Source organism: Salvia splendens, chromosome 4 (genome assembly GCF_004379255.2).
Source record: "Salvia splendens isolate huo1 chromosome 4, SspV2, whole genome shotgun sequence".
NCBI lineage: Eukaryota > Viridiplantae > Streptophyta > Magnoliopsida > Lamiales > Lamiaceae > Salvia > Salvia splendens.
The window spans coordinates 31,070,682-31,094,184 of NC_056035.1; the positions used below are offsets into that span (position 1 = coordinate 31,070,682).

At 36.5% G+C, this 23,503-nt stretch overlaps 2 protein-coding genes across 2 annotated transcripts; both read right to left on the reverse strand.

Annotated features, from left to right (window-relative positions):
* Window positions 1-2,264: 2,264 nt before the first annotated feature.
* On the reverse strand, window positions 2,265-10,742 carry LOC121800404 (PTI1-like tyrosine-protein kinase At3g15890). The gene is made up of 5 exons (XM_042199978.1): window positions 10,696-10,742; window positions 10,468-10,624; window positions 9,943-10,205; window positions 9,445-9,802; window positions 2,265-2,582 (listed from the first exon to the last, which is right to left on the reverse strand). Exons 1-5 carry the CDS (start codon window positions 10,740-10,742, stop codon window positions 2,265-2,267), a joined length of 1,143 nt encoding a protein of 380 aa, XP_042055912.1.
* Window positions 10,743-22,871: 12,129 nt separating this feature from the next.
* LOC121799268 (protein GLUTAMINE DUMPER 2-like) lies at window positions 22,872-23,503 on the reverse strand. The gene has a single exon (XM_042198588.1). It carries the CDS (start codon window positions 23,358-23,360, stop codon window positions 22,953-22,955), a length of 408 nt encoding a protein of 135 aa, XP_042054522.1. The 5' UTR covers window positions 23,361-23,503; the 3' UTR covers window positions 22,872-22,952.

Consider the following 23,503-nt stretch of genomic DNA (forward strand, 5'->3'; position numbering starts at 1 on the left):
TGATGGGCTTGCCGGCGTGGTGGCGATGCACGAGTTAATTCCTCCAATTGAGAGAGAAAGAGGGAGATGAGAGTGAGAGTGCAGCGCCAATTTGGGGAGAGAGGGAGAGAGAGGCGCCGCTTTTTCATATAGGGTTTAATTTATGGAGTACTATTATTTGGGTTTATTTGTGTTGGTATTTTAGTTTAAGGAGTGTATTATTTGGGCTTTATTTGGTTGGTTTTTTAGTTTAAAGAGTGTATTATTTGGGCTTTATTTGTGTTGGTATTTTAGTTTATGAAGTGTATTATTTGGGCTTTATTTGTGATGAATTTTATGATTAAAAATTTATAAAAATTTAGAGTTCCAAATTGGGTGTTATGGCTATATTATCATTATATTTATGTTTAAATATAATGATAATATCTTTTAATTTAAATTCTCTTTTATAATTAACTTTGTATATTATTATTTTGCCTTTTATTAGACTTTTAATTTAAAAATATAGGTATAGTTATTGGAAATTGGTATATATAGTAAAATAAATCTTTAACTTGATGAATTCGATAATAAAGTTGTAGGTTTTCCATCGAAAAATAAATAAAAAAATGGAGGATGTTGTAGTCGAGTAGTTTTAAAGAGTACTATTATTTGGGTTTAGTCGAGGCGCCGCTTTTTCATATAGGGTTTAATTTATGGAGTACTATTATTTGGGTTTATTTGGGTTGGTATTTTAGTTTAAGGAGTATATTAATTGGGCTTTATTTGTGTTGGTATTTTAGTTTAATGAGTGTATTATTTGGGCTTTATTTGTGTTGGTATTTTAGTTTATGAAGTGTATTATTTGGGATTTATTTGTGATGAATTTTATGATTAAAAATTTATAAAAATTTAGAGTTCCAAATTGGGTGTTATGGCTATATTATCATTATATTTATGTTTTAAATATAATGATAATATCTTTTAATTTAAATTCTCTTTTGTAATTAAATTTGTATATTATTATTTTGCCTTTTGTTAGATTTTTAATTTAAAAATATAGGTATAATTATCTGTCTCATGTTGGATTATTTTTACGAAAATCAGTCTTCAGTCATGGACAGTTGTATGTTGCTATATCTAGAGTTACGAGTCGTGGAGGTCTCAAGATTTTAGTTTGTGGAGATGAAGATGATAATAGAAGCGATGCTACTGTTAATGTTGTTTACAAAGAAGTTTTTCAAAACTTATGAACTATTGGTTGGTTTGTTGTTGTTTTCTAATTTTTCTCTTTAATCTCTACTCAAATAACAAGTTCTTTATTTGTGTATCTTATTCTAACTAACTCATACTCTTTGATCATTAGTCATACATCTCTTATTTGTCATTTATTTTACTTCACTTATATCATAAATTAAAATTATATAATATTGATTGCCGAATATGAAATATTTCATTTATAGTTGATGAGTAAATTCTTCATTTATTAAATGTTTTATTTATAATCACATGTATGTTTTTGTAAATCTTTATATTATTTTTAATTCTTAGTTTCTATATTTCATTAAAATTTATATTTATTATTTAAAAATTATATGCCCCGTGCATAGCACATGTGTAAATACTAGTATATATAGTGTGCTACTTAGCTCAGCAATTCATAATCCAATGATCTTGTTTATACCAATGCTCTCTTATAACCTCCAAAGTCCAAACATAAAGTTGTGTGCTCAAACTTAAGATAGTATACACATGTTGAGTTTTTTTTTTAAAATTAACTCCCATATAAGGGAGGAAATTACAAATAAACTCTTATACTATATATAAGAGGAAATTATAACTGATGTCAAGAGGGCTCGAACTCAGCACCTCATGCAATAATGTCTAATCTCCTTGTCGCTAGGACAAAGGCTCTTGACGTATACACATGCTGAGTTGCGAAGTGATCATATGAAATGATACACGAACCAAAAACAATCAAATAAAAACACATAAACCGTGCCTCTACACAAATCTCCCTCACAACATCCATATAAATCAGATCAGATATAAAAAATAAAAAATGAAACATCATACTCCTTCCATCCCTAAAAGTATGAACTATTTCCTTTTAAGTCGGTTCGCGAAAAGTATGAACTTTCTACTTTTAAAAATTCTTTTCTCTAATGATGTGAGACTCGTTTTTCAGCGACAACACTTTAATTACTTTTTCTTATATATGTCTCTTAATTTATCAATTATGCATTAAAACCTGCGTTGAACCAAATTTTCATACTTTTTAGAGACGAGAGAGTATAAACAGAGTCTCATCGCCTCTCCCCGTAGCGCCGGAAGGGAGCCTCCATCTTCTGCGCCTCCAACGCCCCGAAAACACCGTAGACGCTGCTCTCATCCTCATACCCATTCCTCCCATCACCACCACCACCATCACCATCATCACGAGCCATCAAATCCTCAGAATACTTAACGCTCTTGATCCACGCAGCCACCGGCGCCGCGGTACTCAGCAGAAGCACCACCTCCTTCATCGTCGGCCGCTTCTCTGGCTCACTCTGCACGCACAGCGCTGCCACATTAATCGCCTGAACGAGCTGCCTCTCGTCGAAATTCCCACGCAGCTTCTGTTAGGAATTCTTGTATTCATCTAATGAGCGCAGCGGAAATTGCAGACAAGAATAACAGATCTAGATTCATAATCATATTGCAAGTTGAGCACGTAATACACAACGGAACTAAATCTTACTTGTTGTTGTGTTTTCTTCTACGATTGTGTCCTGCAAGTTGAATCCACTACTATCGAGGTCCACGTGTATTCTGATCCGATGCAGGAACAATTCCTCGGTACAATCGCTCTATAGAGAAAGCTAGGAATTCTCTACAAAGCTTTACGTATTTTCTCTCTAATGTTACGATATTTCTCATCACCCACAATGGAGAATAAATAACCATTATATAGACAAAGATTCATTAGGGTTTCATGATTGTTGGGCTTATGGACTAATTATAATTGTAGCCCAACTATAATTATTTAATCCATATTAATCTAATCTAGCCCATATCCTTTCAATCTTCCACTTGGACTAGCATTAGATATAATACGCAGTTCCAACTTTGTACCCTTGAGCGGATCCAAATACACTTATAGTGTGACCCTTTAGGCCCTCATTATCGACGACGATCTAATCGAAGTCTGCACAAAACTCCTAGACTGCGTTGGCAGCGTAGCTCGATATATGAAGGACGTTTACGTGAATTCGGTAAACAAGCCTTTACACAAAGTTTATAGTAACATCCTTTCATTCACGAACCACCCGATTGAGCCTAAGATTTGTCATGTGTCATCCAAATAGCTCAATCACTTTATCTCATCTTTATTAAATGACCCATTCGATCATATTCAATTACTTTAATTGAATATATCTTTGCATTGGCCAATGACTTAATGGTCAAGTAATATAGAGAATTTGAGTGTTCTCTCGAAATTCTAATCGAGGAATGAATCTCATTCTTGGCTCAACTACCATTTCCATTTATCTTATGATGTACCCAACACAAGTCCGTGTCTAAATCCTCCGAGGGGAGGCAAAGCGTTGTACAAGGTCAAAGCACATCACTCAACAAACAAAATGTGTAATGACCTCAGATCCAAGGACTGTTACATACTTCATGTACTAATAAACTGTAGACACTTCACAAAACAGTTTAATAGTAGGGTATACCAATACTCTCCAAAGTATACCATGTGTCCATCACGAGTATCTAATATCTCATAGTTGTGAGAACAACTACATTCTCGAAGAATGTGATGCAAACCCCATGCTAACCTATAACATATCACCAATATCCCATTCTTGATGATCATTGGTTAGGGCTATTTTAGAATTATACTATATCATTAATGTCTCACACCATTAACGACAGTCACAATTCAAGGGAACAAATATTTAGAATAAAATCAAACATTTAAAACAATTATTCCAATAAGTGCACAAAACCCATAGGAAATAAAATTTTCATATAATGTGATCAAGTAATATTGTCTCAACACAAAATGTTTCTAAGACATATAAAACTGTAACTCTCACTGATTCAAAGCCATCTACCAACATGCATAACACCTAAGCTCTCAAAGTGCTTGTTGTGTTTTGCTATACATAACGGTTTGGTGAAAGGATCAGTCAAGTTATCATCAGTGGGTACTCTTTCTAATTTTATGTCGCCTCTTTCAATTATTTCTCTGATCAGATGATATCTTCTGGGAACATGCTTGTTCCTGTTCGTAGCTCTAGGTTCTTTTGCTTGCGCAACAACACCAGTGTTGTCACAATACAAAGGTATTGCACTATTGGCACTCGGAATGACACCCAGTTCTTTAACGAACTCTAACAAAGCAACAACTTCTTTGGCAGCTTCAGATGCAGCAATATACTCGGCTTTGGTGGTGGAATCGGCAGTTGTACCTTGTTTGGAACTATTCCAACTCACTGCTCTACCATTGAGGACAAAAACATATCCAGACTGAGACTTATAGTCGTCATGGTCTGTTTGGAAACTAGCATTAGTGTACCCAGTAACTGATAACTCTGGTTGTCCACCATAGACTAAGTAATATTCTTTAGTCCTTCTAAGGTACTTAAGAATAGTCTTAACAGTTTTCCAATGTTCCTCACCGGGATTTTGCTGAAATCTGCCTGTCATGCTAAGCGCATAGGCCACATCTGGCCTAGTAGAAATCATGGCATACATAATAGATCCTATAGCTGAGGCATACGGGATCCTTTTCATGTTGTCTCTTTCTTTGTCATTAGAAGGACAATCCTTCTTTGACAATACAATGCCATGTCCCATAGGAAGAAAACCTTTCTTAGAATTCTCCATTGAGAAGCGCCTTAGCAACTTGTCTATGTAAGTGGATTGTGATAATCCCAACATCCTATTCGGTCTATCTCGATAGATCTTGATTCCAAGGATGTAGGAAGCATCACCCAGATCCTTCATCATAAAGGAACTAGACAACCATTCTTTCACGGATTGCATCATGGAACGATCGCTTCCCATAATCAAGATGTCATCAACATATATGATAAGGAAGACAACGTTACCATTCTCGCGTTTACTATAAACACATGGGTCCTCTTTGCTTCTGACAAAACCAAACGATTTGATTGTTCTGTCAAAACAAATATTCCAACTCCTCGAAGCTTGCTTAAGTCCATAGATGGACTTCTTTAGCTTGCACACTGCATTCGGCCTTTCTTTCGATACAAAACCTTCTGGCTGTGTCATATAGACATCGCCTTCTAATTCTCCATTGAGAAATGCGGTTTTGACATCCATTTGCCAAATGTCGAAATTGTAGTATGCAGCAATTGCAAGTAATATCCAAATGGACTTGATCTTAGCAACTGGCGAAAAGGTTTCATCATAGTCAATGCCTTCGCGCTGACTATAACCCTTTGCCACTAACCTAGCCTTGTAGGTTTGTACTTTGCCATCTGCATCTCTCTTCTTTTTGAAGATCCATTTGCAACCTATGGGGTAAACCCCATCTGGCAAGTCAACTAGTTCCCAGACTAAGTTGAAGTACATCGAGTCCATTTCAGATATCAAGGCTTCAAGCCACTTCTCTCGATCGGTGTCCGACACCGCCTCGGTACAGGTCTTAGGCTCATCGTCGTCTAAATCAACTTCATCATCTTGGTTCTCAACCATTAGATTCAGTCTCTCAGGTGCACGACGAATCCTTCTAGGCCTATTGAGTTGGTTTTCTTCTGGCTCGGGCTGTTCATTCTGATTGTGAGTAGGCCCAGGAATATCACTATGATCTTCTTGAGGTAGAGGTGATGCAACTATTGTATCATCTTGTATTTGATGCATCTCATTGTCTTGAGGAGGTTCTTCGAGAGTCCCTCTAAGGTCTCCTCTAATAGTATTTTCCCCTCCCAATAGATCATCAAAAACTCCCACTGAGTTATTGTTCAAACCATTTGACAATACATCATCCTCATTGTTAACTTGTGGTTCTTGAATTTCTTCAAGATCTACTGTATTTTGACCTTGTTCCTTGCAGACATAACTGTCTTCAAGGAACGTCACATTCCTTGATGTTATCACCTTGTGATTTTCAGGACAGTAGAAATCGTATCCCCTAGTTTGTTTAGGATATCCCACAAAGTAACACTTCTCACTTTTAGATTCCAACTTATCAGTCATTTGTTTCTTAACAAAAGCTGGACAACCCCAGGTCCGCATATAGTTAAGACAAGACTTTTTGCCATACCATAACTCATATGGTGTTTTCTCAACTGATTTAGATGGAACTCTATTCAGAATGTAAATAGCAGTCAATAAAGCATGACCCCAGAGAAATAAAGGAAGACTAGCTAAACTCATCATGGATCGAACCATATTTAATAATATTCGGTTTCTCCTTTCAGATACTCCATTCATTTGTGGTGTACCAGGAGGTGTCCAGTCCTACTGAATTCCATGCGATTTCAAGTAATCAAGAAATTCTCGGCTCAAGTATTCCCCTCCTCGATCTGATCGAAGAGTTTTTATACTTTTCCCAAGTTGTTTCTCAACTTCACACTTAAACTCTATAAATTTCTCAAAGGCCTCAGATTTGTGTTTCATAAGATACACATATCCATACCTTGTCAAATCATCAGTGAAAGTAATGAAGTACGAATTACCACCTTTTGCTTGAGTTGGAAACGGTCCGCACACATCTGTGTGGATCAACTCTAGCACATCATTAGCACGCACCCCTTTCCCAGAAAGTGGCTTATTAGTCATCTTTCATTTGAGACAGAATTCACAAGCACCATATGATTCAAAATCAAATGAATTTAGATAGTCTAACTTTCTCAATCTCGCTATCCTTTTCTCATTGATATGACCAAGTCTACAATGCCAAAGATAAGTAGCATTATCCGTATTACATAGCTTAAGTCTTTTATTTTGCACATTGAGAATATCCCGTTTGCATTCAAGCATATATAATCCATTCTCTAAAGAGGCATTTCCATAAAACAATCCATTATTAGAAAACGAGCACCTGCTGTTTGCAAAATGGAAGGAAAAACCTTCGATGTCCAACATCGGAATGGAAATAATATTCTTTGAAATAACTGGAACGAAATAACAATTATGTAAATCTAGTCTATGTCCTGAGGGAAGATCTAATCTATAAGTTCCCACGCGTTCGGCAGCAACTTTTGCTCCATTTCCAACACGTAGGTCTACTTCCCCAGGTCTCACTTTCCTGCTGTCAATTAAACCTTGCACATTATTACAAGTGTGTGAACCACAAGCGGTATCCAATACCCAGGATTGTGAGTTATTCATAGACATATTTATCTCAATGACAAACATAGCTGAGCTCCCACTCATTGCACCTTGTGCCTTGAGTTTTGGGCAGTCTCTCTGCCACTCCGTGAAATTTGACCTAGTCAATTTGTTTGTTTCCATCATACACTCATAAGATAAGTTTGATATTATCTGAACAGAAAATAAAACGAAAAGCAAATTAGAAAAGCATACAAAGATCACAATCGCATCACTAATCAAACAAGGGTTTATTGTATTGATTAGCTCCCACTAATTTTAACATATATTATGTCCCCCAAACATAAAATACGAATTTATATCTAATATAAATTTTAGTGGTCCAAGATCCAAGTCTATATTATTGCAGCCTCTGCGAGGGCTGATGACTATAATAATATCACCAGGTAGGCCTCCAAGCCAATTGTAACAACAATTTTACAATTCTTGGTTTATTAATCTAATTAATATACGTCCATAAATTATTCTGGTTGCGAGGGCTACTCAAAATAATTTAAGCAAGTCAACCCCATCACACGATGCCGACCATGCATCTATGAATGAGCCTAAACCTTGTAGATTTAGAGTAAACGTGAGGGCGTAAAACTCGTGGTCGAAAAGGCTAGGAGCATCAAACAATTGTGATGGACGACGCGTTTGTTTCAAAACAAGACTTATATTTTGTGGGGAATAATTTTGTGATACTAATTTTGTGAATATAATATCCAATATTAAATTTCAAACAATTACTGGGCGCCGCCTACCCAGACATAGTATAACACGGACTACAAATACTGGGCGCCGCCTACCCAGACATAGTATAACACGGACTACACATACTGGGCGCCGTCTACCCAGACAATAAACGGTCTCTAACTACTATAGTTGAAATAAATAAGCAAAAATCAAATAGCATGCTTATCACATAAGATATCAAATAATGCTCAACAAATAAAATCAAATTTTATTCTCTAATTAAATGTGGATTTCATTATATTAATTCTAAATTAATATAATTATACATATTTAATATGAATTCCAAATTAATATTGTGATGTGGAGTATATATTATCATTTCCAGATGATAACTATGTCCCAATTTGTTAATCAAATTAACGAAATTAATTCAATCTATATTAATTCTAAATTAATAAATTTGTAAATCAAGTAATAACTCCATATCATCATCAAGCACATATATTATTTATTATTCCAAAATAATAATATTAACAAATTCTTGCTCATTAATCCATTAATCCAATTAATAAATTTATCATCTAATCTATATCAATTCCCAACTAATATAAATAGATATTTAATATTAAAAGATTAGCTCGCACCGCCCGTTCACAAGATTATACAAATAATACCCAGTTTTCAAAATCCACAGGTCAAAATTTCGCATGAAGTTTCGAAATTGTTGTAAAGAATTTCCAAAAGGCAATAGAACTTTTGCTGAACTTTTAGATAAATGAAATCTAATTTAGATATTCAAAACATATGCGTAATCCAATTTCCACAAAATTCCAGAGAGGCGGAGAGAGCTGTTCAAAATCAATTTTCGAAAGCATTAACCTTTTCGTAAAGTTTTGGAATCAGATTCCAAAGTATACCCAATTACATATGATTTTAATTTCCAAAATTATTCCACGAACTAATTAGAGGACAAAATCAATTATGAATCAAGCCCCGGGCTCTGATACCACTGTTAGGAATTCTTGTATTCATCTAATGAGCGCAGCGGAAATTGCAGACAAGAATAACAGATCTAGATTCATAATCATATTGCAAGTTGAGCACGTAATACACAATGGAACTAAATCTTACTTGTTGTTGTGTTTTCTTCTACGATTGTGTCCTGCAAGTTGAATCCACTACTATCGAGGTCCACGTGTATTCTGATCCGATGCAGGAACAATTCCTCGGTACAATCGCTCTATAGAGAAAGCTAGGAATTCTCTACAAAGCTTTACGTATTTTCTCTCTAATGTTACGATATTTCGCATCACCCACAATGGAGAATAAATAACCATTATATAGACAAAGATTCATTAGGGTTTCATGATTGTTGGGCTTATGGACTAATTATAATTGTAGCCCAACTATAATTACTTAATCCATATTAATCTAATCTAGCCCATATCCTTTCAGCTTCAGGTCCGCAAGGTCCTTAAACCGGCCTTTACTTATGTGCGGCTCGGCCCACTCGGTGATGGTCCGCTTGACCCCGCCCGGAAGCTTCTGGATCGGCTTCCTCCCGGTCATAATCTCCAGTAGAAGGATCCCGAAACTGTACAGATCGCAGCTCTCCGAGACTTTCCCCCACATGGCGTACTCTGGCGCCAGGTAGCCCAGAGTCCCCTTCACCCGAGTCGTCATGTGGCTCACCCCCTCGGGTATCAGCTTCGCGAATCCAAAATCCGCCACCAATGGCTCGAAATTCGAATCCAGCAGCACGTTGCTTGCCTTTATGTCCCTGTGGATTATGTGCGGCGTAACTTCATGGTGCAGGTACCTGTTACCGCTCGCATTTTTTCATTTTAGTTCGTACTAATTTTGACCATTTTTTCTTAATTTTGACCACATATTAGATTTTTTAAATTACTTTTCTATTGAATTGAAATAAATGTGAATCGAATGAATGGAGAGTAATACAGTATGCCCTGGGCCGATCCCATTGCGACTTTCATTCTCTTTTTCCAATCGAGCTGGACTTCGCCGGCGAACTGGCCGTGCAAATGAGAGAGCAAGCTGAGATTAGGCATGTAGTCGTAGACGATGAGGCGCTGGTCGTTTCCCGCGCAATAACCTCTGAGCCCTAGCAGATTCTTGTGCCTCACTCTTCCGAGCACCTCCACCTCCACCGCGAACTCCATCTCCGCCTTGGAATTCATCGACTTCAACTTCTTCACCGCAATCTACACTTACAAATGTCACTATCCGTCTCCCCAATAATTTTGTGCATGTTTGGTAGCGAAGATAACTCATCTATGTTTGGAATGCTACGAGCGAAAATGACATTTTTGTTCATTGAATTCCAAATATAGATGAGTTTATCTACCTAAAATTCAACTTAATTCATTTTTTGCTCGTAGAATTTCAAATATAGATGAGTTATCTACGCATACAAATGTCACTTTCCGTCTACCCAGTAACTTAAATTCAACTTAATTGAAATACCTGAAGGCCGTCGGAGGTTCGGCCCCAATAAACACTCCCGAACCCGCCTTCGCCAAGCTTGTAGTTGTCGCTGAAGCCGTTGGTGGCCGTATGCAGCTCCTTGTAGGTGAAAATTCTCCATTGATTGATGTTCTCGCCTCCTCCTCCTAACGTCAAACTACATGATAAAAATAAAACATGAATTATTTATGGTTACTAAAATTATGGTAAGTAATTGAGAATGCCTACCCTTCTTCAACTTTATCATTACCGCAGCAACTGACGGATGATCCCATGGCTTGAGAGACAGACTTAATTTGTTTTTTCGATTGGAGAATCAATCGATGAAGATGTTTTTAATGAATTTTAGTTGGAAAAAGTGTGTCCTTGTCAATTGTGGCACTGCCGTCCTCGCCGGCTGTGTTAGATTAACTGATTATATAGTTTAATTAGTGTGTCCTTTGTCAATTGTAGTATACGTATATTTTTGTTTTGTATCAACCTCTCTTCTAATTATTGACATAGTCATTCTCTTTCTCTCCCTTTTATTTCATGCTATGTCAAAACTTTTGGACTGCAATATTATGTGTTATGGAGTACTCCCTCCGTTCCATACTAGTGGAGTCATTTTGTCATTTTGGTACGTTTCATGGAGTCATTTCTCTTTTTAATAAAAGTCAACACATTTCTTCTCACTCACATTACTCTATCTTACTTTATTATCTCTTCATCTCTCTACCTTTTTTATTTCCTACTTTATTCTTCTTTTATCTAACCCACTTAATATATTTTTTCTTAAGTTCCATGCCGAAAAAAAATGTCTTCACTATTATGGAATGGAAGGAGTACTATTTTGTATCAACAAGAAATTAATTATCTCACTATGAGCCAATTTAGTGATATACAACACCCAGTGCCATCAATGTTCCGAGATAGGATGCACCTACATATTGGCATTGCAATCTTTCACAATGATCCAAGTTGTGAGCCTATCATTAAAGAAACAATTAGTAAATGATAAACCATGTGATAAACCATTTATCTGAGTATATTATGGAAATACGGATTACAGATTCACAGCAACATAAAGATTGATTTTCATTATATATCCTAACATTTTGAAGATGCAAAATCCAACGGTATATACATCACTAAAGAATCGAGAGACATTCTTAGAGTTCGAGATGAAAGCATCAATTGATAAGAAATCGAAATAGAAAGGAAAATATTGAGAGGCCAAATAGAGTGTAAAGCTAATGATATGAAAATGAGGGTCTCTTATATTACGTATAGCATCATAATTCAAAATCAGGACCAAATCTCCATCCTTAGATTATAAAATGAGTGGATGAGATTAAATTTTACGAATATCAATAAATAGTAGACAAAATATCAACAAAAGGGTAATATCGTCATTCTATTATCATATCATAATTTTCGTGTTTTTTTTATATCAACATACTGTATTAAAAATATCAACACAATGACATGAATAATTCAACACAAGTACACGAAAATATCAATACAGTTTTATTGAGATTTCACATGCATTATACTGAGATTTTACATGCATTATATTGTGATTTTTTGATGTATTTGTTGATAAAAAATTGTTTATCAACATATACGAAAACTGAAATAAAAATCATCAAATTTCATCATCCTAACGTCGTCGGAACATATGCAATTGAGATCTCGTTAGAATCCTTATAAAATTGCCTTTAATTTGATATATTTTTGTGAAAAAATAATTTAAATTGAGAGAGTTACATAAATTTAAAGTTTTAGGATAATTTTAATAAGAGAGAATTGACATTAATACCCTTTAATTTTATTTAATAATTATTTAAATTTAAAATATAATCCACTTGGCATTATATTAACCACTATATCTCATAATCTAATGATTAAAAATTGGTCTTAATTTTGGATTGTTAACTAGTTAGCAATTGATCACCTCCCATGAAAATAATATTTCCAAGGGCGGATCTATATGGGAAGAATAAGGGGAAAATGCCCCTCAACATATTTTAGTTAATCTATTTATTCTTCAAATTTTGAAATTTCTTGATTTCCTTTGTATATGCCCTCCTCAAACTCCTAAGGCCACCCGCAACGCGTTATGCGGGTGACACGAGTCCCGTCCCTCCTTGACGAGACGGGCGCGGGACGCGTTGCAGCGTCCCGTCCCGTCACCATCCCGCCAGATCCCCCGTCATGCCGAGACGCTGCGCGAGACGTCTCGCCACGTGCTCCCGCGACGTGGCGCGCTCTGGGGCCATGCGTGACGCCCACTCGCCGGCCCGCGAGTGGGTTTCGTCACGCTAACGCAATAATTCATTTTTTTAAATTCAAATTTAATAAAAAAATTAAAAATTTGAAAATGGTAATATTACCGTTTTCGACTGTTTTCCTTTTTATTACTCTATAAATACTCCTATTTCACCCCCATTTCACACACCAACACACATCTAATCCTCTCAAATCATCTCTCTTTCCTCTCCAATTTTCATCTAAAATCATCTCTTTTATTCTTCCCCAAATTTAATCGATCTAATGGATCCATATGAGTAAATGCGTCGAATAATGGAAGAATCACTGGAAGAAGATCGACACCGGGAGGCGGAGGAAGCCGTGCCGCCCCAAAGACGCCCCAAGTAAAATCATTCTAATAGTGATGTGTTTTGTTAACAACAGTGAAGTAAGATCATGCTAAGAGTGATGTGTTTTGTAAACAACAGTGAAGTAAGATCATGCTAAGAGTGATGTGTTTTGTAAACAACAATGAAGTAAAAGCATGCTAAGAGTGATGTGTTTTGTAAACAACAGTGAAGTAAAATAATGCTAAGAGTGATGTGTAACATTAGAAGCAAATAGTTGGCCGACATTTGTTTTCGTAAAATCAACATCGAATTTATCCAGTAAGTTACACATGGAAATGTCTTATGCTTTTTGCATGAGGATTCATAATTTCACAAATCGATATTTAATCTGTTCGACCAAATTCTCCATACTAAATCCACCATCAACGACAAGATTCATCAGTCCACCATCTGTTCGACCAAATTCCCCAATCAAAATCTTGCTTCATTTCCAAATTCCATTCCAGAAATGGCGTTAGCAGCTACGACATTCAGTTCATCAATCTCCCGCCACCAAATCCGAGCTCTCTCCCATTCATCTTCTCCGAAATCGAATCTCGAAGAATCGATCCGAGCAGCTGTCGAAGCAAAAGCATACCGCCAAATCCCCCATTGCAATTGATTAGTCTTTGAAATCGCCAAGAAAAGATTAACTGTTGCAACCTAATGAAATCAAAAACTCAAGTTCAACAACCATCAAACCAAGAAACATCAATCCCAGAAAACCACAACAGTTTAATTACGAACGTAACACACGATGTTCTTCTGAGAATCCCAGAGTGCAAGGTTTCGCCGAGCTCGGGGCCGGCGACTTCGAGCTCCAACGAATAACCGATGGCAACGTGGAGATCGCCACGGCCGTGAAGGTCGGGGCGGAGCTGCAGTGGCCGCTGACTAAGGAGGAGCCGGTGGTGAAGCTGGATGAGAAGCACTACCTCTTCTCGCTCCCCACTATATTTCCGGAAACCATATAATTGTACGAGTAATTTTCGAATAATAATTCAACATATGAAAAGAATGACTTGAATTTGTTATTTTTCTTTTGGGGAGAAGACAAGTATTAGAAAAATATTATGAAATCTGAATCCAATTATTCATGTACCTTAAAAAGGAAAAGCGCAAGATTTATCGCAGAAGAAGAAAGAGAAAAATAATAAATAAGAAATAAATAATGAAAGAAAAAGGTAAGAAAGTTTTATAAGATGCGTCTCTCTTTATACGAAATCAAAAGATTTAACAAAGAAAACTAAAAACAAGTTTATACTTGACTCAATAGTAGTATTAAATTAAAGGGATATTGACACCTAATATAATGAAACTTTCAAAAAGTTGAGTTTTTTCCCACGAACTTTAAAATTAGCAAATAATATTACGAATTTTATCCTAAGTTTGTTATTTCCCACCAATAAAAAATTTCCGGCTATATTAATAGATTGAAGCACAGATTTGGAGGGTGCAATTCAAGAAAAACTATTCTCTAAGATTGAAAAATTTGAAGCTCTCGAAGTTAATGTCAAAAAATTACGAAAAATAATCTGTATCATGATATTATTTACCGGAATTTTTTCATTGGTGGGAAATAACAAACTCGAGGCAAAGTTCGTGATATTATTTGTCAATTTCAAAATTTATGGGAAAAACCTAATTTTTTGAAAGTTTCATGATATCAGGTGTCAATATCCCTAAATTAAATGCATGAATATAACCTTGAAAACGTCTAGGTCAACCCACATGAGTTTGGGGTGTGATATTGTGGTGTGGACGCATGTGGCTTGAGTTTCTTTGGATGGGCTTTGTGTTGTTGTGATATGTGGGGCCTTGTGAAGGAAGACTGTCACGCCCGCATTTTCTAAGGATAGAAAACACGGTTGATCGCGACTAGGGGATGATTAAAGAAGCGGGGAAGAAAGGGGAAAACAACACAACTCGACCAAAACTCGAAACAAATGGGAATGGCTTGAATAAAATCAGAGTATCTCAACAATCAACAACTCCAAAAATGAATAATATTTCAGCGATACAAGAACTCAAAAGAAAAACAACTACTTAGCGGAAGCATTTGAGAGAAGGAATATACCACGTGTGAAGACATGACACATTCTAAACACTTAAATTTCTTCAACGGTCTTGCTCAACACCCACCGCACCCGTCAAGCTCAACCTGTAATTTTTAAAAGAAAAACAGGGCTGAGTACTTGATGCACTCAATGGACTCATGCCGAAAACATTTTATAAAAAGTATTTATCATGCCACCATTGAGTGACCTTGGGGTTTTAACTTCAGAAATCGCCCAAGACACTAAAATCATTTCCATCGTAAAATTCGTGACTGCAGTCATTTTCCCATAGATGTCTACCATATCTGATCCATTGATGACAAAGAATGTGGCCACATCCCAAGTCACTAGACCGGCCGACCCAAAAGACGGCTCACGATCTCCATAGGTGTACACTAGCCTGAGTAGGGACTCACTCCCTAGACAGACCCGAATTCGATTATCCATTGATGGCAAAAGCCACATCAAATAGGTTCCATAGAATAAAACAAAACACGGCATGACAAATATTCATATCATTTTCACATAAAAAAAAGTATACTTAGGGCATTGCCCTTATTTAAAAAGAAAGCCCACCTCGCTTGCTTATACCACACAATCACGACCTTACGCAACCTTTTACTCTTGATACCCTCGTATGTGCAACAACCCTTGTCAATATCACCACACAATCAGGCTTTCCATTATTACAATTATCATGCATGTCCTATCGTTCCTTTCATCGTTTTCTTAGATTGTCCATTCCCAAACGTTCATCAACATAAGGAAAAACATGCCACAATATTTCTCAACGTGTTACACATAATCATGCCAGGATACCTTCCTAAATCATACATGCATCATATAATTCATTAAAACTTAGCAACAAGTGATATTTTCACCTAACAACAAAACTGGCAGAATTGAGCGGTTGGTTGTAAAAATCACCAAAAATCGCCCCGACCTCATATGAAGCTAAAATTTGGTCACAACACAGTAGACACATTCGAGTTCATCCAGTTAAAATTTCACACTTAAATCATATCATTTGGTCAGTCAAAACATTTATGCAACTCTCTGATCGGAACATAAAAATTCTGGCAGCACTGCGCAGTTCATTTGAAAAATTCACCAAATATTCATCTGATGTCCAATAAGGCTGAAACTTTTACACGACTTAGAAGACACTCAAAATTTATTCAGTTAAAAATTCGTGCCAAAATAAGATCGTTTGGTCGGTCGAACACACGTCGGAATATACTATCCGAGCACGATGATTCAGAATTATTCTAAATGAATGCAAAGAATTCAAGGCTGGGAATTGATCGGTGATTACCTTCTTAGGCGGCAGAAAACTCTCTTCTCCAACTCGGTTCATTCTCTAAATTTTAGTTCTCGATTTTTCTTGGTATTGAATTTATGTGTAGAAAGATCGTGGCATTGATTGTATATATATAGGCAAAACTAATAGACATTGATGGATTTGGTGGTTGGAGAGATTTAGGGAGTATAGATATGGGGAAATCGTTTGGTGATATGGTTTAGAGAAATATATTTGACCAAGTCAACTAGGAAAAGATTTAATTAGATTTTTTTGATTTTTTTTTCTTCTTTATTTTTTTGGGGTGTTACAATCTACCCATCTTAACAAAAATTTCGTCCCGAAATTTGCTTACGTCCTTCGAATGGTTGGCACCTAGCTTGCTCCAAAGTTTCGCGCCATTCCAAGAATAGAAAAAGTTTCATTGTCCATTGGGCTCCATCCCAGTCTCGATCTCCTTGCCTCGTCGTGCCTTGACAAATTAGGAATTCACCCCAAACTTTCAGATTTTCGTTCGTTTTCATCACTCGGGAAAGTGATAGATTATCTCAACTTAAAACTACGGTTTGCGCGTATTTAACCTAGCCTACAATGTAAGCACACTATGTTCACAACATACTTCATCATCTCACATCTCAACATCTACCACAATTAACGACATTCATACCACAAGATAAAACACACAACATTTTCACATCCATAGCAAAAGACTTTCGAACTTCACATTTATATTTAAAACTTTTGAAACAAAATTTCTTTACACTTTCACACTTTCCTCAAAAATTTCCACATCTCACTTTTAAAGTAAAAGTTTTGACTCAAAACTAAACGTACTTTCACATCAACTTTCATGCTTCGTATAAGACATTCCATAGAATAACGCATCATACCTTGCACCTCATAACGTAAATATCATCGCACTTCCATAGCTCAAGTTTCCAAACGAAAAAGTTAAAAACTATTTTTCTCGAAACTCAAAAATTTTCGAACAATTCATAAACACAGCATTTTCCATTGATCAAATCTTTTCATAACAGACAAGTCACCCAATTGCATAACATATCGCGAAACACACACATATATTTTTTTATATAACCAAAGCTCATCTATCTCAATGTAAAACATACTTTATTTTAATAACCATAGCTCTGCTATCCCATTGTAAAACATACTTTGTTTTCATAACCATAGCTCTTCTATCCCATTTTAAAACAAACTTTGTTTTCATAACCATATCTCATATATCCCATTGTAAAACATACTTTGTTTTTCCTAACCATAGCTTCTCTTCTCCTTTCCTGAAAACTTTCTCATAAAATTTTTTCATAAAATTAAATTACCTCTTTCTTGATTGAGCGCGGCGAAGCGGGATGTTGAGCCTTCAATGCATAATTATTATTATCATTATTATTATTATCACTATTATTTTAGTCTAGCGAAACAAGTCTAGACTAAGACTGAAAAAGACTCTCGGGTCCAGAGCGGAAAGAAAAATTGCTCTGATACCACTTTGTCACGCCCGCATTTTCTAAGGATAGAAAACACGGTTGATCGCGACTAGGGGATGATTAAAGAAGCGGGGAAGAAAGGGAAAAACAACACAACTCGACCAAAGCTCGAAACAAATGGGAATGGCTCGAATAAAATCAGAGTATCTCAACAATCAACAACTCCAAAAATGAATAATATTTCAGCGATACAAGAACTCAAAAGAAAAACAACTACTTAGCGGAAGCATTTGAGAGAAGGAATATACCACGTGTGAAGACATGACACATTCTAAACACTTAAATTTCTTCAACGGTCTTGCTCAATACCCACCGCACCCGTCACGCTCAACCTGCAATTTTTAAAAGAAAAGCAGGGCTGAGTACTTGATGCACTCAATGGACTCATGCCGAAAACATTTTATAAAAAGTATTTATCATGCCACCATTGAGTGACCTTGGGGTTTTAACTTCATAAATCGCCCAAGACACTAAAATCATTTCCATCGTAAAATTCGTGACTGCAGTCATTTTCCCATAGATGTCTACCATATCTGATCCATTGATGACAAAGAATGTGGCCACATCCCAAGTCACTAGACCGGCCGACCCAAAAGACGGCTCACGATCTCCATAGGTGTACACTAGCCTGAGTAGGGATTCACTCCCTAGACAGACCCGAATTCGATTATCCATTGATGGCAAAAGCCACATCAAATAGGTTCCATAGAATAAAACAAAACACGGCATGACAAATATTCATATCATTTTCACATAAAAAAAAGTATACTTAGGGCATTGCCCTTATTTAAAAAGAAAGCCCCACCTCGCTTGCTTATACCACACAATCACGACTTTACGCAACCTTTTACTCTTGGTACCCTCGTATGTGCAACAACCCTTGTCAATATCACCACACAATCAGGTTTTCCATTATTACAATTATCATGCATGTCCTATCGTTCCTTTCATCGTTTTCTTAGATTGTCCATTCCCGAACGTTCATCAACATAAGGAAAAACATGCCACAATATTTCTCAACGTGTTACACATAATCATGCCAGGATACCTTCCTAAATCATACATGCATCATATAATTCATTAAAACATAGTAACAAGTGATATTTTCACCTAACAACAAAACTGGCAGAATTGAGCGGTTGGTTGTAAAAATCACCAAAAATCGCCCCGACCTCATATGAAGCTAAAATTTGGTCACAACACAGTAGACACATTCGAGTTCATCCAGTTAAAATTTCACACTTAAATCATATCATTTGGTCAGTCAAAACATTTATGCAACTCTCTGATCGGAACATAAAAATTCTGGCAGCACTGCGCAGTTCATTTGAAAAATTCACCAAATATTCATCTGATGTCCAATAAGGCTGAAACTTTTACACGACTTAGAAGACACTCAAAATTTATTCAGTTAAAAATTCGTGCCAAAATAAGATCGTTTGGTCGGTCAAACACACGTCGGAATATACTATCCGAGCACGATGATTCAGAATTATTCTAAATGAATGCAAAGAATTCAAGGCTGGGAATTGATCGGTGATTACCTTCTTAGGCGGCAGAAAACTCTCTTCTCCAACTCGGTTCATTCTCTAAATTTTAGTTCTCGATTTTTCTTGGTATTGAATTTATGTGTAGAAAAATCGTGGCATTGATTGTATATATATAGGCAAAACTAATAGATATTGATGGATTTGGTGGTTGGAGAGATTTAGGGAGTATAGATATGGGGAAATCGTTTGGTGATATGGTTTAGAGAAATATATTTGACCAAGTCAACTAGGAAAAGATTTAATTAGATTTATTTGATTTTTTTTTTCTCCTTTATTTTTTTGGGGTGTTACAAAGGCCCTCAATTTATTTAGTTGAAACTTGTATCTTTGCAGCAAAAAAAAAGGCGATTCCGTCGCCTTGGCGGCCCCCACACTCCGGCCCGACATCATGTGAGGGGTTAAATCAAGGTACGCAGTAGCCCGTTAGGGGGAGGCCTTAACCCACTGACTACCAAAAGCCCATCTCCCAAGGCCTCACACTTGTGCCTGAGAGATGGATGCAACTACACGACAGCAGTGGGATTTGAACCCATGCTCATTGCAACAAGATCTGCCCTTCTGTTGCCAACTGCGCTACGCCCCTGCGGGTAGTTGAAACTTGTATCTTACTTACAAAGGTTGGGGTTGGCCGAGATGAATATTAACTATGTGTCCTCTTTTAAATACCATCGTTCGATTTTACTTGGTTTCTAAGACATATAGTGACAAATGGATGGAAAAAGTTTATGAATGTGGGTCCAATTTTTATACTCCCATAAAGTAAATTGCCGGAAAATTAAGTCATGAACTTTCACTTTTCTAATATTTCCCACGAACTTCAAATGTAGCACCAACTGCATTAACATATTGTGCATGCGTCGCTTTTGCATTGCACGTGTTCTGGCCATTAGTTAAAGATGACATGGCTTTTAGCCACTTACCAAGTGGGTCTCCTCCTAAATTTATGGAAACTCAACCCGGCCTAGCACATTTGACAATTCTACTTCAGCCCAACATTGCTTAGTCCAAGAGAATTATCTCTTCAACCATCATAGATCATCTACTTATTCCATACGTGTTTTGAACTTAGTTCAATCTCTCACACATATATGTAAATCAGTAATACTATTCCCCGTGTCAGCCCTTTCCAGTCTCATTTTGATTCAGTATGGTTTTAAGAAATTGTTTGAGTTTATACAGAAAAATAGAAAAATAAGTTAGTGGAATGTATGCCTCATTTTTATATATTTAGTTTATAATAGAAAGTAAGTGTAATGAGTTGAATAGTAGATCAATTTAGCTAAAATAGAAAACAAGAAATAAAGACTTTAAATCACGAACCTCCCAAAATGAAAAAATGAAACTCTAAATCGCGGAGTAACATTTACCATATGCATGCAAATAGACAGTTTGAGGTAGTGCGAGTGGACAAATTGTACAGCTGGCTTTGTTAGATTCCTTGGTAGCAAGTGGCATGAAGACACAAATTGTCTTGATATGGTAAATTAACAAAATCTTAAAACTGTGATGCCAGCTGCTGAAATGTGAAGGCATGCAGTCACTTCTCTAAGACTGAAATAAACCAACAAAACAAGGAAAAACAGCAGAGCGGAATCTGCATCTGCTTTCTTAAAATAAGGGATTGGACAAAAAGGGAGCAAAAGCAAGATAGCTTCCTCATACACCTGTCATATTTTTTTTTTTTTATTATTTTTTTTTTTTACACCTGTCATTCTCTTTTCTCCATAAAATTTATACATTCACCATCACCAAACATTTTCATACTGCCGCATCTTTTTTTTTCTTCTTTGGTTAAATAAATACTATAGCATTATTGGTTGAAAATAGTAACTTTTTATGTGATATACGTCTATATTGTTTAAGTAAAAAATAGCGAACTAGTGGTACAAAAGCAGCCAAAGTAAAAACAATAAAAATGCAACAAAATAAATGTCTGTGTAGAATGGAATGGAAACATGCCAGAATTTTAACTGGATCTAAATTGAGAATTACACAATCAAGGTGATTGTAAATGAAAGTATATTATTCCTTTGATGCCAGCAAATCTATTTCTATTACTAGTTGTAAAACGAAAAAAACTATATATAATCCTCATAAAAATACCCTATTTTACCCCTTTCAGTGATTGATTATTTGATTAATTAACCCCATCCACCAATTGGACTAGTTTCCAACAAACACGCAAACACACATAATAATCAATACCTATAAATATACATGCGTACACATATTTTTCCCACAATTAATGATTTTAAGTTGGAGAGCCCAAAGCCAAATTGATGTAGTCCACTCAACAACACAATATGCATGCTTTTTTGTACCTCACTAACACTAATCTCCCCAATTTCCATGCTTGACGATGAAGTATTAATAAGTGTGAAATGTGGTATTAGATTGGTGAAAATTCGGGTTAAAATTCATATTATTATCACATATATTTATTGTACTATATAAATTTGATTCCAGTTAGATTTTGATCAGTCACACGGTGATAGTTTCACAATTGTTATGATCACAAATATATACTCCCTCCGTCCCACAAGAATATGCGTTTTTTCCTTTTTAGTCCGTTCCTATAAAAATATGCACTTTCTAATTTTGGAAAGTCATTTCTCTCTAATGAGGTAAGACTCATTCTTCACTAATAATACTTTAATTACTTTTTCTCTCTACATTTCTCTTACTTTGCTAATTTTACATTAAAACATGTGCCGACCCCAAAGTGCATATTATTTAGGAACGGATTATGGATGGAGTATAATGTATAGCATGAATCCATAATAGCAACCTCTTATGGTATGATGGAGGAAGTACTTTACTTGTATAGATATTTAAAAAAAATTATTTTTATATTCAATTCATATGAAATGTCCAAGAGTACGTACCGAGCAAATTATGATCACAAGGTAGTATAGTAAATACTAAATACTAATGCAATAATTTGAAGTAGTAGTAATACTTGGTTAATTGACATAGTTATACACCATAAATGCTTCAACTACATCAATACCTATTGCAACATTCAGGCTTCCGTTCGCCGCGACAGGTGAACTATAAGCTACTTTGTGTGTGACGTCCACGTGTTTCCACGTGGCACATGTACACGACAACCAACTTTCACTATACCGGAATAACTGACTGTGGTTGCATTTCCCACCTCAATAAACACCTTAAAATTTAAGGAAATCATATTCCTCTGCTTCGACTAAATTCAATAACTGCTGGAGCTTTTTCTGAGCCCTTTCATTTCTCGCTCATATTCAGTCCTCCAATTTCTGCATTTAATTCCTCTGAGTCGCAGAAAATAGAATAATTTAACACTGAGAGAGAGAGAGAGAGAGAGAGAGAGAGAGAGAGAGAGAGAGAGATCGTCTAAAAATTATTTACATTCCCGCAAAATTCATAACAAAAACCACTTGTAATTCTACCATATTAACAGAACCAAAATTCTAATTTTGGATGTTTTTGTGTTCAAAATCAGCTTCAGAGAGGGTACTACTTTCAGAGCTTAAAGTACTACTGGTCCTCTTGCTACTAAACGACGACGTTCTACTGGACATCGGAGTGGCGAGGAAAGTGGGCTTTTCCTGGCCGGCCATGATCACTAGAAACTTCTCCTCCATCACCGGCGGCTCGGCCCTAGAAGCTCCGTCCCCTCCTCCGCCGGCCTCGAGGTCCCTCTCGCCGTCTTCGGAGAGCTTCCAGTAGGAGCAGGCGAGGATCAAGAGAGCGAAAGCGATGAGCCCCAGCATCGCCGCGAGCCCGCCGAAGAGGTACGGCACCGGCGAGTGCCACGGCGACCGCGGAACTGGCGACGGTGGTGATGCTGCTGCTGATGATGCGTCAAAACCCGCCATGTTTGTAAGGGTTTGGGTGTGCTTAATTAGTTGATGTGGTGTTGAGGAAGAAGAGATGTGAGGGAAGGGAATTTATAGAGGGAAATATGGTAAGAGAAGAAGGTGGATTGGATTTTCTAAAGTTGGAGGACCCAGGTGGAATT